This window comes from Elephas maximus, chromosome 7, assembly GCF_024166365.1.
Source record: "Elephas maximus indicus isolate mEleMax1 chromosome 7, mEleMax1 primary haplotype, whole genome shotgun sequence".
Taxonomy (NCBI): Eukaryota; Metazoa; Chordata; class Mammalia; order Proboscidea; family Elephantidae; genus Elephas; species Elephas maximus.
In genome coordinates, this window is record NC_064825.1 from 89,398,609 (window position 1) to 89,413,457 (window position 14,849).

Consider the following 14,849-nt stretch of genomic DNA (forward strand, 5'->3'; position numbering starts at 1 on the left):
CTCTCCTCTCTCCCTGAAACACCTGCCCCACTCTATTACCTGGCCAAACCTGATTCCCTTCAAGGCCCTGACCAAGAATCACCTCCTCTGGGGAGCCCTCCTTCATCATGGATTGAAGTTGTCAGTGGACTCATGTCTCCCCTTCTAGGCTGTGGGCTCCCTCAAGGAAGGGGCTGTGCCTCTTCAGGACCTCTAGTGTGATGTGTCTGTCATAACAGGTGTTTATTAACTACAGACTAACTGACCAAATGAATGATGGTGCCATATTAGGACCAGGTAAAATCAATAATCACAGATTTAATCACTGAACCAACCAGCCAACCAGCCAGCCAAACAACCAACCAACCACTCACCCACTCATCCACCCATCCAGCCAACCACCCACCCAGGGTCTCCAGGCCTCCACAATCTTAGGTCCCATGCTGGCTGCGGACCTGCATCTTTCTGGTTGATTTGCACACAGGCCCCTATCTCTGGAAAGATCTCCAGGTCTAGCTCTTCTGCTCCGGCTAGGAAATGGAGCCTGAGAGCCTGGTTGGTGCCCCTCCCCGGCAACACCATACAGGGCAGGAACACTGTGGTGGGTACCTGTGGCCGTGGGCAGCCGAGTGGCTGAAGCAGTTCATATCCTCGTGGAGGGAGGAGGCCATGCCGTTGGCTTCAAGCATGCTGAGAAGGGGGTCAGCACCTCGGCTCAGCAACAAGCTGACCAGCTCATAGTTCCCTAGAAGACAAAGTGGGTGGGGCCCAGGGGAATGAGAAGGCAGCTGACAGAGGTGCTTAAAGGGAAAGGAAAGTCAGAGGGAGTTTCCAAACTCTGACGGTTGGGACTAAATAAACCCATGCTCATTTGCATTTTGGGGGGTGAGGTAGGGGTAACCCCAAGAGAGAACGAGGAGAAGAAGGCTGGCTGTGTCCAGCCACTGTGGCTCCCTCCCCTGGGCCTCCAGAGAGGAGGCCTTTTCTGCCCTAGTCTTTCCCCTCTCTCTGCTTGGTCCTGTCTATGCACTAAGCTTGGCAGAAATATGGACAGATGGAGTGAGGGGAAGCCCCCTGGTGGCCTAGGAGGAGGAGTTTCAAAGCTGCCCACAAGGGTCTCTGTGTGTGGCCAATGTCCAGCTACAGGTCCAACCAATCCTGTAGTGGCCAACAGTGACAACACTGTGGGGAGGGGCCAGACAGAGCCTTATAGCAACTGGAAACCATTGGCAGGCAGGGCAGTGGTATACCTACCAGCTGCGGAGGCTAGCTGCAGGGGTGTCTCTGCGTAGCTGTCCTCCCCGCTGTTCACTGCTGAGCCCTCCACATGGGCACCGGCATCCAGCAGCAACTGCCAGGGGCACAGAGGAGGAGGAGACACTGCTCAGCATGGCAGGGGGTACCTGGGGGGGCGTGCTGGCAGGTGGCCTCAGGGGAGGGGGCCTTTTGGTCTCTCCAAGCATGCGACCAAGACAGGGATCATCCAGGCAGCTGGGGAGCTGGGACCCTAGAACTCTAGTTACCCCCAGGGCTCAAAGTTTCTAAAATCTTCAACTCCACTCCTGTGGCCCTATACCAATTCCCTAAGCTGTGAGGACCACTTTGCTATTTCTCTCTCTGAAATGCTTTCCCATGAATTAGCTGCAGTGACCTTCCCAGGAACTCATGAAGACTAGAAAATGTCACTCCCAATCTACAGGAGGGAACTGAGGCTCTGGGAAGTGGCCAAAGTAATGGGGAAGGCCCAAGTGTCAGAATCAGTGAGATCTCGGTGTAAATGTTGGTCACCAACCACTGAGTCACCAGGAGCAGACACTTCAACTCTCCAAGCCTCAGTCTTCCTCATCTGTAAAATGGGAAGAGAGATCTGTCTTGCAATATTATTGGGTATTAAATGAAGCAGTGCCCAACATACTATAAAAAAAACATACTATAGAGGCTCAATAATAGTGGCTTTTACGGTTCACATGGGAGAGGTTCAGCGAGCTTCTTAAGGCTTGGAGGTGCTAGGGCCAGAGCCAGAACCCTGCTGCCCATGATACCAGGTGGCCTTTCTCCATTCCTGTAAGTACAGGCCTCTCCAGGGGACAGATGGGGCAGGGCTAACAGACACCAAGCAGTTCCAGCTGAACCAGGCTTGGCTTTGGCTTGGGGCAGAGGTGATGTTTCCCATTAACTCAGCAGGTGACTTTCAGCTCTCATCTCGCCTTTCCTGCCTGGCTGCTCTGGGAGGGAGAGGCCTTCCACTCTTCTCAGGCTTCTGGAGATCAACTGTCCTCAGAGCCCGCAGCTGGCAGTCCAGGGGAACCACTGGCCTACCCCTTTGCTTAGAAACCAGGCGTGAGGAGTCCGGCTTGAGCAGGCTGGGCTTGGGCTCTCTCAGCCTCCACTGCTGTGAGTCGGGGAGCAGGGGAGGACAGCCGCCTGCCTGGAGACTGTTGTCGGCCAGAACCTAGTTCTGGCACTGTGGCCTGTGCCAGTGCCAAGGTGGGAGACTGCCCATCAGGTGAAACTGGGCACCGGTCCAGACAAGCCCAGGGCACAGTCTTCCAGGCCGTCTGGGCTGAGGCTGGAATTTTACTCAGGTCTAGAACACTCAACCCTGCGCTGGGCATTAACAGAAAAGCAGGCAGGATATGGCAGCAAGGCAGTTAACCACCATTCATTGAGTCCCTAGTATGTGCCAGAGCTGGGTTGACAACAATGAATAAGCTAGACATGGTCCCTTGCCCTCACAGAACTCATGACCCAGTGGACAGTGAGGGCGTTACATGAACTCCCAGGAAAGAGTGGCGTGCAATCCTGTTGACTCCAGCAACCCTGAGGAGCAAGGGAGCCTGGAGTCGAGTGGTGGCGTGGCTGGTGGCCCTGCTGGTACGAGAAACCATTCTGACCACAGCTCCCACTTCCTGAGCCTGAACCACCCTTACCCCCTAGCTTCATGTCAGCCTCAGCTACCTGGGCCAAGGTGGGTAACAATAACCCTGGGCCTGACAGGTGAGCTGGGCCAATCAGAGACCTCTCTTAAGAACTAGGAAATGGGGAGGGGGAAGGAACCAGAAGGATGCCATGATATAGGGTCGGCACTGCAGTAGAATTTATGAGGGAAAAGAAAAAGCTGAAGGGTCAGAAAAATGGTCATAGGTGAGAAAACTGAGCATGCTCACAGAGATTCCAGCATGCACGACACTAACTGAGATGCCAGGAGGGCGGTGCAAGGGGCCTTGTGTGACCTGAGCCCTGTTTCCTGAAATTCCACACATATCCTTACAGCAAATGCCTCTCTTTGAGGCAAACCAGATGGGTCTCTGTCCTGTCCACCAGGTAAGCCAGGCCTTAAGGGCAGCCTTTTGTACCTCTTTTTTTTAAAATAATTTTTATTGTGCTTTAAGTGAAAGTTTACAAATCAAGTCAGTCTCTCACACAAACACCATACACAACTTGCTACATACTCCCAATTACTTCCCCCCCTGCTTGAGGCAGCCCACTCCCTCCTTCCACTCTCTCTTTTCGTGACTATTTTGCCAGCTTCTAAGTCCCTCCACCCTTGCATCTCCCCTCCAGGCAGGAGATGCCAACATTGTCTCAAGTGTCCACCTGAACCAAGTAGCTCACGCCTCACCAGCATCCCTCTCCAACCCATTGTCCAGTCTAATCCATGTCTGACGAGCTGGGTTTGGGGATGGTTCCTGTAGTGGGCCAACTGTAGGTCTGGGGGCCATGATCACCGGGGTCCTTCCAGTCTCAGTCAGACCATTAAGTCTGGTCTTTTTATGAGAATTTGGGGTCTGCATCCCACTGTTCTTTTGCTCCCTCAGGGGTTCTCTGTTGTGTTCCCTGTCAGGCCAGTCATTGGTTTTGGCCAGGCACCATCTAGTTATTCTGGTCTCAGGATGATGTAGTCTCTGGTTCATGTAGCCCTTTCTGTCTCTTGGGCTTGTTATTATCCTATGTTCTTGGTGTTCTTCATTCTCCTTTGATCCAGGTGGGTTGAGACTCATTGATGCATCTTAGATGGCTGCTTGCTAGCATTTAAGACCCCAGTTGCCACTCTTCAAAGTGGGATGCAGAATGTTTTAATAGATTTTATTATGCCAATTGACTTAGATGTCCCCTGAAACCATGGTCCCCAAACCCCTGCCCCTGCTTCGCTGACCTTCGAAGCATTCAGTTTATTTGTACCTCTGTTTTTTGAGGCAGCTGCTCACTCAGGTGAAACAGAGGCTATGCTTGGAGCCCAGCCCACCTGGCAGCTGGGGACAAGCTGCAGACCTGGCAGGAGCTCACCTGGACCACAGAGATGTGTCCGTGCAGCACAGCAAACGTCAGCGAGGTCCAGTGGCGGCTGTCAGGGTGGATAGATGGGTGCCTGGGAGAGTTGCTCGGGACCTGTAAAATGCCACAAAGGATCAACGTATCCTGTGTGGGTGACATTCCTGGAGGGCTGACACAGGCAACTGAGATGAGAGAGTGCCTGCAGGGCTGGTGAATAGGATTCAACTCAAGTGGCTTTTACAATTGATTGGTAATGTCTGCCTGGATCACTGCTTGGAGGAAGGTCAAAAGACTAGATGTTCAATTGGTGATGTCTGCCCCCGGCAATAGACGGCAGAGAGGGAGCGCTTTATGTCTCAGAGGGAGGCAAAGCTAGACTAAGTATTGGGGATGGTAGGGATGTCTTGGTATCAGGTTGGTAAAAAGGGAACAGTGCTGAAGAAACAGGATCATGGCCATTTTCCTACTCAGCTGAAGTCCAGGTCTTGAGGAAAATCCTCTTTGGTAACTACGATCCCCATGCATCTTGTATTTCCAGCACTCTGAGGACACATCTACCTAGTTGTCCAAATCACCGCATGGGTGACAGAGGCCTTGGGGTGCTCTCGTACTGGGTGAGGAGCCCAGGGGCAGCTCTTTGGGGTTGACTTACTTGGATGTCCAGGTTTGCTCCAGCATCGATCAGCATCTGGACCATCGCTTCGTCCCCGGCGGCACAGGCGTACATCAGTGGTGTCATGCCCTGTGTGAACCAAAGGCATACGCTCAATTGTCTGGGAACAGAACACAACAACTCGTACTTCACAGGCCCCTGCCCCCAAACCACAGATCCGGGCCTCCTGTTTGCCGTGGCTACTCATCCTGAGCTCTCCTGGGCTTTGTGCTTGACCAGCCTGCCCTTCCTAGGTCCACTGTACATGGGACACCCCAAGGGTAACTCTGGGGACATTGCCACAAGTTCTGCAGGGCAGAGTGGTACAGAGCATAGGCTCTGCTGCCAGGCTCCAGGGCCAGCTCTCCCAGTTTGTACAAGTTCCTTTACTTCTCTGTGCCTCGGTTTCTTCATCTTTAGACTGGGAACAACAGTAGCTACCTCATAAAACCCCACTGCTACTGAGTTAATTCAAACTCATAGAGACCGTATAGGACAGAGTAGCACTGCCCCATAGGGTTTCCAAAGGTATAATCTTTACAGAAGGAGCCCTGGTGGCATAGTGGTGAAGCATTTGGCTGCTAACCAAAAGGTTGGCAGTCCGAACCCACCAGCTGCTCCGTGGGAGAAAAGATGTGGCAGTCTGCTTCTGTAAAGCCATATGGGGCAGTTCTATTCTGTCCTACAGGGTCACTATGAGACAGAATCAATTCAACAGCAGACCACAACAAAACGTTCTTTACAGAAGCAGTGTGCCACATCCTTCCCCCACACAGTGGCTGGTGGGCTCGAAGTGCCAACATTTCAGATAGCAGCTGAGCACTTAATCACTCCACCACCAGGACTTCTAACTACCTCACAGGGTGGCTGGAAAGATTATGAGTTAATAGGCATGAAGTACTTAGTACAGAGTAAGCTTATAACTAGTTGAAATAACAACAATAACAATATTAGTGCTACCACGTTATACTGACATGTCCCAGTGTTCAGTGATTACATATGTGTATTATCTCATTCATTTGTCACAACAACCCTATTAAAGAGGCTCTTTTATTATCCCCCCACCACCCGTCGGTCACTTTGTCATACTGCGGTGGTTAGCATGTTGCTGTGATGCTGAAGCTATGCCATCGGTATTTCAAATACCAGCAGGGTCACCCATGAAGCGCAGGTTTCAGTGAAGTTTCCAGACTAAGATGAGGATGAAAAGCCTAGTGATCTACTTCTGAAAATTAGCCAATGAAAACCTTATGAAAAAAGGGTTGAGAACGGTTGCACAATTTGAAGAATGTAATCAATGTCATTGAATTGTACACCCAGAAATTGTTGGTGTGTGTTCTGTTGTGTATATTATCTACAACAATAACACAAATAAAAGAAATTACGAAAAGGAAAGAAAAACCTTATGGATCACAACAGAACACTGACTTGCTTGCTTTGGACACACCATCAGGAGGGATCAATTGCTAGAGGAAGACATGTTTGGTGACGCAGAGGGCCAATGGGGGCAATGAAGACCCTCGGTGAGGCAGCAATGGACTTGAACATACTGGCGATCATGACCGGGCAGCGCTTTGTTCTCTTATACATAAGGTCTCTATGAGCCAGAGGTGGCTTGACAGCAGGTAACATTATCATCTCCATTTTACAGATGAGGATCAGAAAGGTGAATTAACTTGCCCAAGCTCAATCAACTAGCAAGGGGTAGAATGCAGACCTGACTCAGGGAGCCTAAGGTTTAAGATGTCTTTGTCTTTAACATTTTGTGCTACTGAGCAGGTCAGAGCTCTCTAAAGAGCTGAGTGCTCATCACTCTGAGTTAGGTGGGCAGTTAATGGGGCTGTCTCCCTGGCTGAGGATGGTTCTCTGTGGCCAGTAATAGCAAAGGCAGCAGTGGGAAGTGTTACCCACAGCTGGAGCCCGCACACAGCTGTCCGGAGCCTTGGGATGATATTTATTAGGTTATTTGTGTGTAGACAAGATCTTCTTACCTCATAAATCCTTGCCTAGTAACCAGAGATAAAGAAATGGCCTGAAATTAATCATGGGTCAAGAGGACTATTTACCACAGATCATTCTATAAATACCAAGGCTTAGGGAACCATCAGGATGGAGCATTGAGAGAAAAGCCAACTGTGAGAGAGTAAAAATTTAGCTTAGCTTTATCCCTCTCTGCACATATTTAACTTGTTGTTTCTCCATACATCTGTACACAATTGGAAGTTTAAAATAGGCTATAAATCTTGTCAGGAGAAACTACTTCGTGTTGTCCCATCCCTACCCAACACACACAAAAAGGGTAAATAAAAAGAGGCTGACTGACAGATTGCAGGGATAGCAACAATCATTGTGTTGTGGTTGTTAGGTGCTGTCGAGTAGGTTCTCTTAGCAAAACGATGTGACAAGGTAGGACTGCCCCATAGGGTTTTCTAGGCTGTCATCTTTACGGAAGCAGATTGTCAGGTCTTTTCTCCTGTGGAGCCGCTTTCAGTTTGCAGCTGAGTGCTTAACCACTGCGCCACCAGGGCTCCTCATAATCATTATATTGACTACAAAAATCAAAAGTAACATTTCTTGAACATTCGCTATATGCAAGATATAAAATTCTCACAATATCCTGAAGTGGCAGGTACTATCATCCCCCATTTTAGAGGTGAGGAGCCTGAGGCTCAGGGAGGTGGAATAACTTGCTCAAGTTGCCATGCTACTGAATGGTGGACAAAAACCTCAGTCTGTGTAAAAAAGCTAAACTCTATGGGCTTCCCCACTGCACTGCTGAAGAGGACGAAGACCCCACTGGGATGAGCACTACTGCAAGGTCCTAAAACCTACATCGACAGAGGCCTCTGGGGGCTATGACTGCCTGCCTGCCCCATCTCTGCTGCCCTGTGAGAGCCCTTCAGCCCACGGTCTCCCCCTCCTCTGTCCCAGCACATGCCAGACTGCCCACCCCCATGCTCTTGCCCCCATCATTCCTTTCCCTGGAATCCCTTCTCCATCCCCAATCCTGCCCCCCCCTCAGGCTTGGCTGAAACTCCCTCCTGCAGGGAGCCTTCCTTGCTGGTCAGAGTCTGCCCTGGCCACATAGTTTGCCTGATGCCTCATCGCGCCCTGTACTATGTTGTCATCTCATCTGAGGGTATTATTTAGCCCCTTGACTGTCATTTAACTTTCCCCGTGCTTCTACGTGGGAGGGCAGCGCTCCTAAGTACACAGTAAGTGCTCACCCAATAGTGTCAAACAAATTGGCATGCATTCTATATTTTGGAATATTCCATAGTGGTTAAAAGCCTGGAGTCAGACTGTCTGGATTCTTCTAATTCCAGCTCTGTCCCCTACTAGCTGTGTAGCTTTAGGCAAGTCACAACCTCTCTCAACCTCAGTTTCCTCATCTATAAAATGGGGAGGATAAAAGTACCTGTATCGTAGGGCTGTTGTTAAGATTAAGTGAATTAATTCATGTGAAGTACTTAGAACAATGCCTGGAACACTGAAGTACCTAACACAGTGCCTGGAACACTGAAGTGCTTAGCACAGTGCCTGGAACACTGAAGTACTTAGCACAGTGCCTGGAACACTGAAGTGCTTAGCACAATGCCTGGAACACTGAAGTACTTACCACAGTGCCCGGAACACTGAAGTACTTAGCACAGTGCCTGGAACACTGAAGTACTTAGCACAGTGCCTGGAATACTGAAGTACTTGGTACAGTGCCTGGAACACTGAAGTACTTATAGCACAGTGCCTGGAACACTGAAATACTTAGCACAATGCCTGGAACACTGAAGTACTTAGCACAATGCCTGGAACACTGAAATACTTAGCACAGTGCCTGGAACACTGAAGTACTTAGAACAACGCCTGGAACACAGTAAGTACTATATAAATGTTAGCTATTCACAGCAAAAATAACACAACCAAAACAAACGAACAAAAAACCCAAGTTAAGTTACAGCTAAATTTGCAAACTACTTCCAACACCTCCTGTACTCCTTTTCCTGCTTTATTTTATGCCTTATTGCTTTTCACTATCTAACGTGCTCTATGTTACGTGCTTATGCGTCATATTTGCCCTCCCCCAACTAAAATGTTAGCTCCATGAAGGCAGGGGTTTCTATGGGCACTGTTTACTGCTGGCTCCTAGAGCCTTGCACAGTGCCTGGCACATAGTAGGCACAGAGTCTTTTCTAATACAAGTGTCAACAATTATTATCCATAACATTTTTCAAGCTGACTCTTGGTCTTCTTCCCAGCCCTGCACCACCCTGGGTGCACCCTGCACCTCCAGCTTCCCAGCACGGGAAGCCAAATCCATTTGTCAAAGGTTTTCCATAAGAGTTTAGGAAAGTCTCCAAAGACATTCCACCTGAAACAGGCAGGGCGTGATCAGGAGGTAGCCTACCTCTTAAGAGCTGAACAAATCTTAAGTTTAGGACAGAAAGGGCTCTGCCACCAACTCTGGCAACTGTAAATTCCCATCTCTGGTCTCTAAGCCTGGCCTTGAGGGGCTCTCAGCACCTACCTGGTCGTCCATGGTGTTCACCCCGTCCGGTCCCAGGGCCTCAATGGCCTGGTTGATGAGGTCCGTCCTCCCACAGTTGAGCATGCGGAAACCCAGATCCTGGTTGAACTTTTCAGTAGCTGCTCTGGCGTCCAGCCTCCGGAAGGAACTGAAACAGCACTCAGGCCTGCCCAGAAGAGACACGGAGGTGTGTGAGCATGACCGAGGGTACATGGACCCTATCTGCTAGGACACTGGCCCTCAGTGAAACAGGATGCGGTGTGCTGGGCTGGGTGTGTGCAGTGAGGATGGCATGGGTGGGGAGGACTGTGAACTACTATCAGGTCAGCAGTTATTGGCCTCATCATGTTCTGTGCCTCAGCTGGGAACATCTGGGAGCAAGGAACACAAGCTCTTCTTTTCCATACACATGATAACAGAGAAAGTGTTCTGAGCTCTTTGGAGCTGTCCACTGTCAGGAGACAAGGTCCCATTCTAAAATAATCGACCAGGGACTACTCCAAGGAAGAGGAAAGGTCAGCCCGGCCTTTTGCCATTAATGCTTGGTTGTATACTTTTTGCACAGGGAAGGCTGCACCTCAATCTATAAAATGGTCCTGTGGTCAAGTTCTAGCATTTGGCTCTATGTTCTCCTCTCCTCAGGGCTTCCTGGTAAGGCTCAGAAGTACTAAGGAGACAGTGGAGACTGGCCCTGAATCCCATTTGTGATAAGCTCAACCTCTCAGATAAAACCTGCATCTATAGACGGTGTACTACAAATTTCTAATAGGCAGCTTCAACCTTCCAATACGTGGTTGGGCAAAAGTATAGAAAGTTCACATCCTAAAATAAGGTTCTGGCTATGTGCCATGGAGACAGAGGAGGCCATAATGGAGGTTTGGGGAAAGGGTCAAAAGGAAGATGCAAGGCTCTCACAGACCAAGGGTGGCCAGAGGGAACCTTCTCTGGGAGAACTCCTTCAGCATACTGCTCCAGTACAAGAGAGGAATGAAGAACACAGGCTTAGAGGCTATGTTCAGAACTGAGTTCAAATTTTGGCTTGGCCACTTTGCTAGCTGAGTATTTTTGGGCAAGTTACTGTTCCTCTCTGACCATCGGTTTCTTCATCTGTACTATGGGGATTATAGCCCTTCTTTTCAAAAGTTGTCATGATGACTAAGATAATGCTTGTAAAGAGGTAGGTTCAGCACAGTGCCTGCACCTAGTAACCAAAAACCAAACCAAACCCGCTGCTGTCGAGTTGATTCCGACTTATAGCAACCCTACAGGGCAGAGTAGAACTGCCCCATAGAGTTTCCAAGAAGCGCCTGGAGGATTCGAACCGCCAACCTTTTGGTTAGCAGCCGTAGCAGTTAACCACTACGCCACCAGGGTTTCCACATCTAGTAAGTGTTCAAGAAAATGGTGGCAATTACAGGAAGAGAGAAAGGGAAGGCCCAGGCCCTCCCCTCACTCCCCAAATATCCCAAAGAGTCAGACTACGTGAACTCTTCTGGCCAAATCCAAACATGTGTCTGGTTTGCATGCTGAACCAGGAGCTGCAGAAGCATCTGGAAAGCAATCAAGGTCCAGAATAGACCAGCTCCAATACTTAGGCTTGGCATTTAGAGACGGCATCCTTAGAGCAACTCAAATGGGCTGTGGTCTTGCTCTCTGGCCCCCTCCCAATCTCCAAGAGAAGGGAACAGAGAGGTTGCAGGGCAGACATGGAAGCCAGCCCTCCCTCCTGCTCTCCCCAGGGCCGTACTTGAGTTGCCGGGGCTCACAGTCCAGGCCAGGCAGCAGTAGCCGGGCTGCCTGCCGAATGTCGCCACTGTCCACGGTGAGGCTGCGGCGGTGCTCTGCATACGTGATGGCCACGCGCATCCACTCCATCAGTGGGGGCAGCAGCATGAAGGGTCTGCGAGGGGCGGAGAGAAGGTTAGGCTCCCCCAGGAGGGTGGCAGGAGACTTCCTTTAGGACAAGAGCTCTCAGAGAATGGCCGCGTGGGCTGATCACCCATAAGAGTGTCTCCCACCCTCAGTCTGTGAGGCATGGAGGAAATCTGATTCTTTTCCTCATAGGTACCTCAATTTGTCCCCCCATTCCAGTGAAACCCTGTCATGGGCCAGGTCAAGATCACAACCTGAGGGCTCTTAGTTGGTCAATGAAAGAAGAGGTTTGCTAACTCATGGAACTGGGGACTCCTGCCCCTTCTCGGCAGAGGGGAGAGACTGCCCTGTAGGGTACAGAGAAGAGTCTAATGGACCCAGGCTCCAAATCTGACTTTGCCACCAGCAGCTGTGGTACCTCATCACCACACACAAACATACCCCAAGTCTCTATTTTCTGCATCTGTAACATGGGGTAACGCCTATCTCTCAGGATTGTTGTGAGGCTAAGTAAGATAATGAGTATCATGCTAACCAGTAGTCATTCCTTCTTCAACCGGAATCTGGGCTGAGGTGAGCTCTATGTCGTGCCTGTGCAAGGCCACAGGTGCCCACAGCTTGGTGCAAGTTTCAAGTCCTCCTGGGAAGAATGGTCCCAGGGGGTCTGTGTAGCAGCTAAGAACCCACAGCCACAGCGTGGGGCAGCTAGGCGCAGGGCAGCTACACAGAAGCAGGAAGAGGCAGTTCAGCAAGGCCTCTGAGTTGCAAACTCTAGGGGGTGCCTTTCACAATGTATTCTACATGACACCAGGGGGCGCCACACACACAGAATGTGACTAGTGCCCCCTGGCGTTGTGCAACGGGCAGGGTACTACCATCCAGGCCCCTACTCAGCCCACTCCCCAGGCTCTTCCTCCCTCCACCCAGCTCTTTCTTTCATCCAGGGAGGTGGGGTCTGCCCACTATTGAGGTCAGGTTGCCTCTTGTCCTATGCCAGTTCTGCAAGTCTTCTGTGGTGAAGCCCTCAGGAGGCCGTTTCACAGTCCAACAGATCTTGACGCCGTGGTAGGGCACCCAACAGCCAGTCTTTGGCTTTATAACTCAATGGAAACCGGGCCTGCTTGGCCCCGAAGAGATGGAGCTTTCTTCCCACGCTGCTGCAGGATGAGGCAGCCCCAGCACCTGCCCCTCATGGCTGCTTTCTGACGACCGCAGCCCAGCTCCCGCCTGTACTCTCCAGTCCCTCCTGATGCCTGCCACCTCCATCCTTCCTTTTAATCTGAACCAGGGGTGGGCACCAGGCCAGGCTGCCAGGCCTCTGCCTCACCCTCTACTCCCTTTGATGCCCTGGGCTCCTTGAGCTTCGGGCCCCTACTGCCACCGCCATCTTTTTCCTAGAGACACAGAACAAGATCTCTGTTTTCTCCTCAGCTACTAAGAGAATCAACTACAGGGACCTGCCCCTCAGATCACTTATCCTGGGTCTCCAAAAGCTTATGTATGTCATCTTCAAAGATTTAGACATTTCTCCTCTGAGGGCAAAGGAAGCTTTAAAACAACAGCAACAAAATAATGTGATCTTGAGGGTGGTTCATTTGGGAAGTTATTTTCATGTTTTGGTTCTATCATTTCGGAAAATATACCCAGGTTTGAGTTACTTAACTGGTTCGCTGAGTGTACTAATTGGTGTGGGGAGGGCCCCAAGTGAGTAAGCCTCGCCAGCTCTGGTCATCAAGGATGTATGCCTGCACCTGCTCTCCAGCCCTGTCTCGTCCCTTTCACAGGCACACACCAGCCCAGCAGGCACTCCTGGTTCTCAAGCCTTCCCTGCTCATTCCCACCTCTTCATGAGAATGAACCAACCCTTACCTCTCCCTGTTTACATCCTGTTCATCTTTAAGGCTCAGTTCCATAAATCCTTCCAGACCCCTGAATCTCCCTCCCCCCACAAAATCTCTTTCTGCCCTGAGATCCCTGAGAGCTCTCTCTTCCAGCAATGCATCTCATCTTCTTGATTAGACTATCCCTCCTTAGGACGATGACAAAGTCTTTCTCATCTCTGCAGTCTCCAAAACATGCCCAGCACGGGGCCTAGACACAATAGGTTCTCAGTAAACATTTGCTGAATACCTGAAAGTATGTATGACCATCAGTAACTTCACGGAAAACATCCAAGTTTTCAGCTATGGACCAAGTCATGCTGCTGCCCAGAAAAGAATGCTGTGTAATTTTCAAGGGCGTGACGTTGACTCAAGGAGCCCTGGTGGCACAGTGGTTAAAGTGCTCAGCCGCTAACTGAAAAGTCAATGGTTCAAACCCACTCAGTGGTTTCGCAAGAGAGAAGACCTGGCAATCTACTCCCGTAAGGATTTTCAGCCCAGGAAACCCTATGGAGCAGTTCTACTCTGTCATATAGGGTCATCATGAGTTGGAATCGGCTTGACGGCAAACAATAACAAAAAATGTTGACTCATTAGAGTGGGAAGTTGGGACTGTATGGGGACAACTTGCGTAGTCTAGGAAGAAACAGCAATTCCTTCATGAATTATCTCTTTGTTTACAAGATCTCCCTTGATTATAAATGCCCATTTGGATCCCCTCCCACCCCCCCGAATACATTAGATTTTTACAACTCTTAAACATTACAGGAAACGCTGGTTGCATAGTGGTTAAGTACTATGGCTGCTAACCAAGAGGTCAGCAGTTCGTATCCGCCAGGTGCTCCTTGGAAACTCTATGGGGCAGTTCTACTCTGTCCTATAGGGTTGCTATGAGTTGGAATCGACTCGACGGCGGTGGGTTTGGGTTTGGTAAAAATTACAAGTCTGGAAGGCAAACTCAGAGACACACTTCTATATATCAATCCTTCTGATCTAAGAAGGAATGCTTTAAACTGTCAGAGTTGGAGACTGAAGTGTAAGCAAAAAGATGATTCATGAGTTTGTCAGCCATTCTTCTCTCATGTGGCCAACAGCCAAGACAAACCGCCAAGTGTGGCTACCAAAACTCTAAGCGGGCATCTCCCAGCTGTACTAGGGAAACCCAAGAGGGAACTCTGGAAATCATGAAGTCTAATCAGGTGGTGTCTTGATTCACTCTCCTGCTTTGTGCCTCTCAGAACTTAGCACATGAAAACATGCAGTACTGATAACCTCAATAGATGGATACTAAGATTGGCTTGTTCAGCCTCCACTTTACTGCCTCAGTTGGAGATGTGGGAAATTGAAAACTACATTTCCCAGACACCTCTGCAGCTAGGGTTCTGGATGCAAATTAGTTTCTACATTAAGATGCAGGTGCAGGAGAGATCCTAGATCTGGTAGGTGGATGTGAGGCAGAGGCCACCTTTGTGCCTTTTGTCTGTTTCTGCTGGCAATCCAGATCATGAAAGCATGAGCTTTGGGGTTTTTTTTTCTTTCCTATAGAGCATTCCAGTGTCCATTTTCCACTTTCCTGGGTGCTTTATAGCCAGCTATAGAGTGGTGGAAGCAAGAGCAAAGATTACTTGAATCCAGCATCAAACCTGAACTGTAGCTCCAGGGGTGTGTG

The 14,849-nt window shown here is 49.9% G+C and overlaps 1 protein-coding gene across 1 annotated transcript in view; it reads right to left on the reverse strand.

Annotated features, from left to right (window-relative positions):
* Nucleotides 1-14,849, reverse strand: part of ABTB2 (ankyrin repeat and BTB domain containing 2) — a 198,657-nt gene that overhangs the window by 15,327 nt on the left and 168,481 nt on the right. Inside the window, exons 4-9 of the mRNA XM_049889385.1 lie at nt 11,176-11,328; nt 9,429-9,594; nt 4,907-4,996; nt 4,267-4,368; nt 1,234-1,330; nt 589-724 (exon numbers count right to left, since the gene is read on the reverse strand). Of these exons, the coding sequence (XP_049745342.1) occupies nt 589-724; nt 1,234-1,330; nt 4,267-4,368; nt 4,907-4,996; nt 9,429-9,594; nt 11,176-11,328 (744 nt within the window). The remainder of the gene's footprint in view (nt 1-588; nt 725-1,233; nt 1,331-4,266; nt 4,369-4,906; nt 4,997-9,428; nt 9,595-11,175; nt 11,329-14,849) is intronic.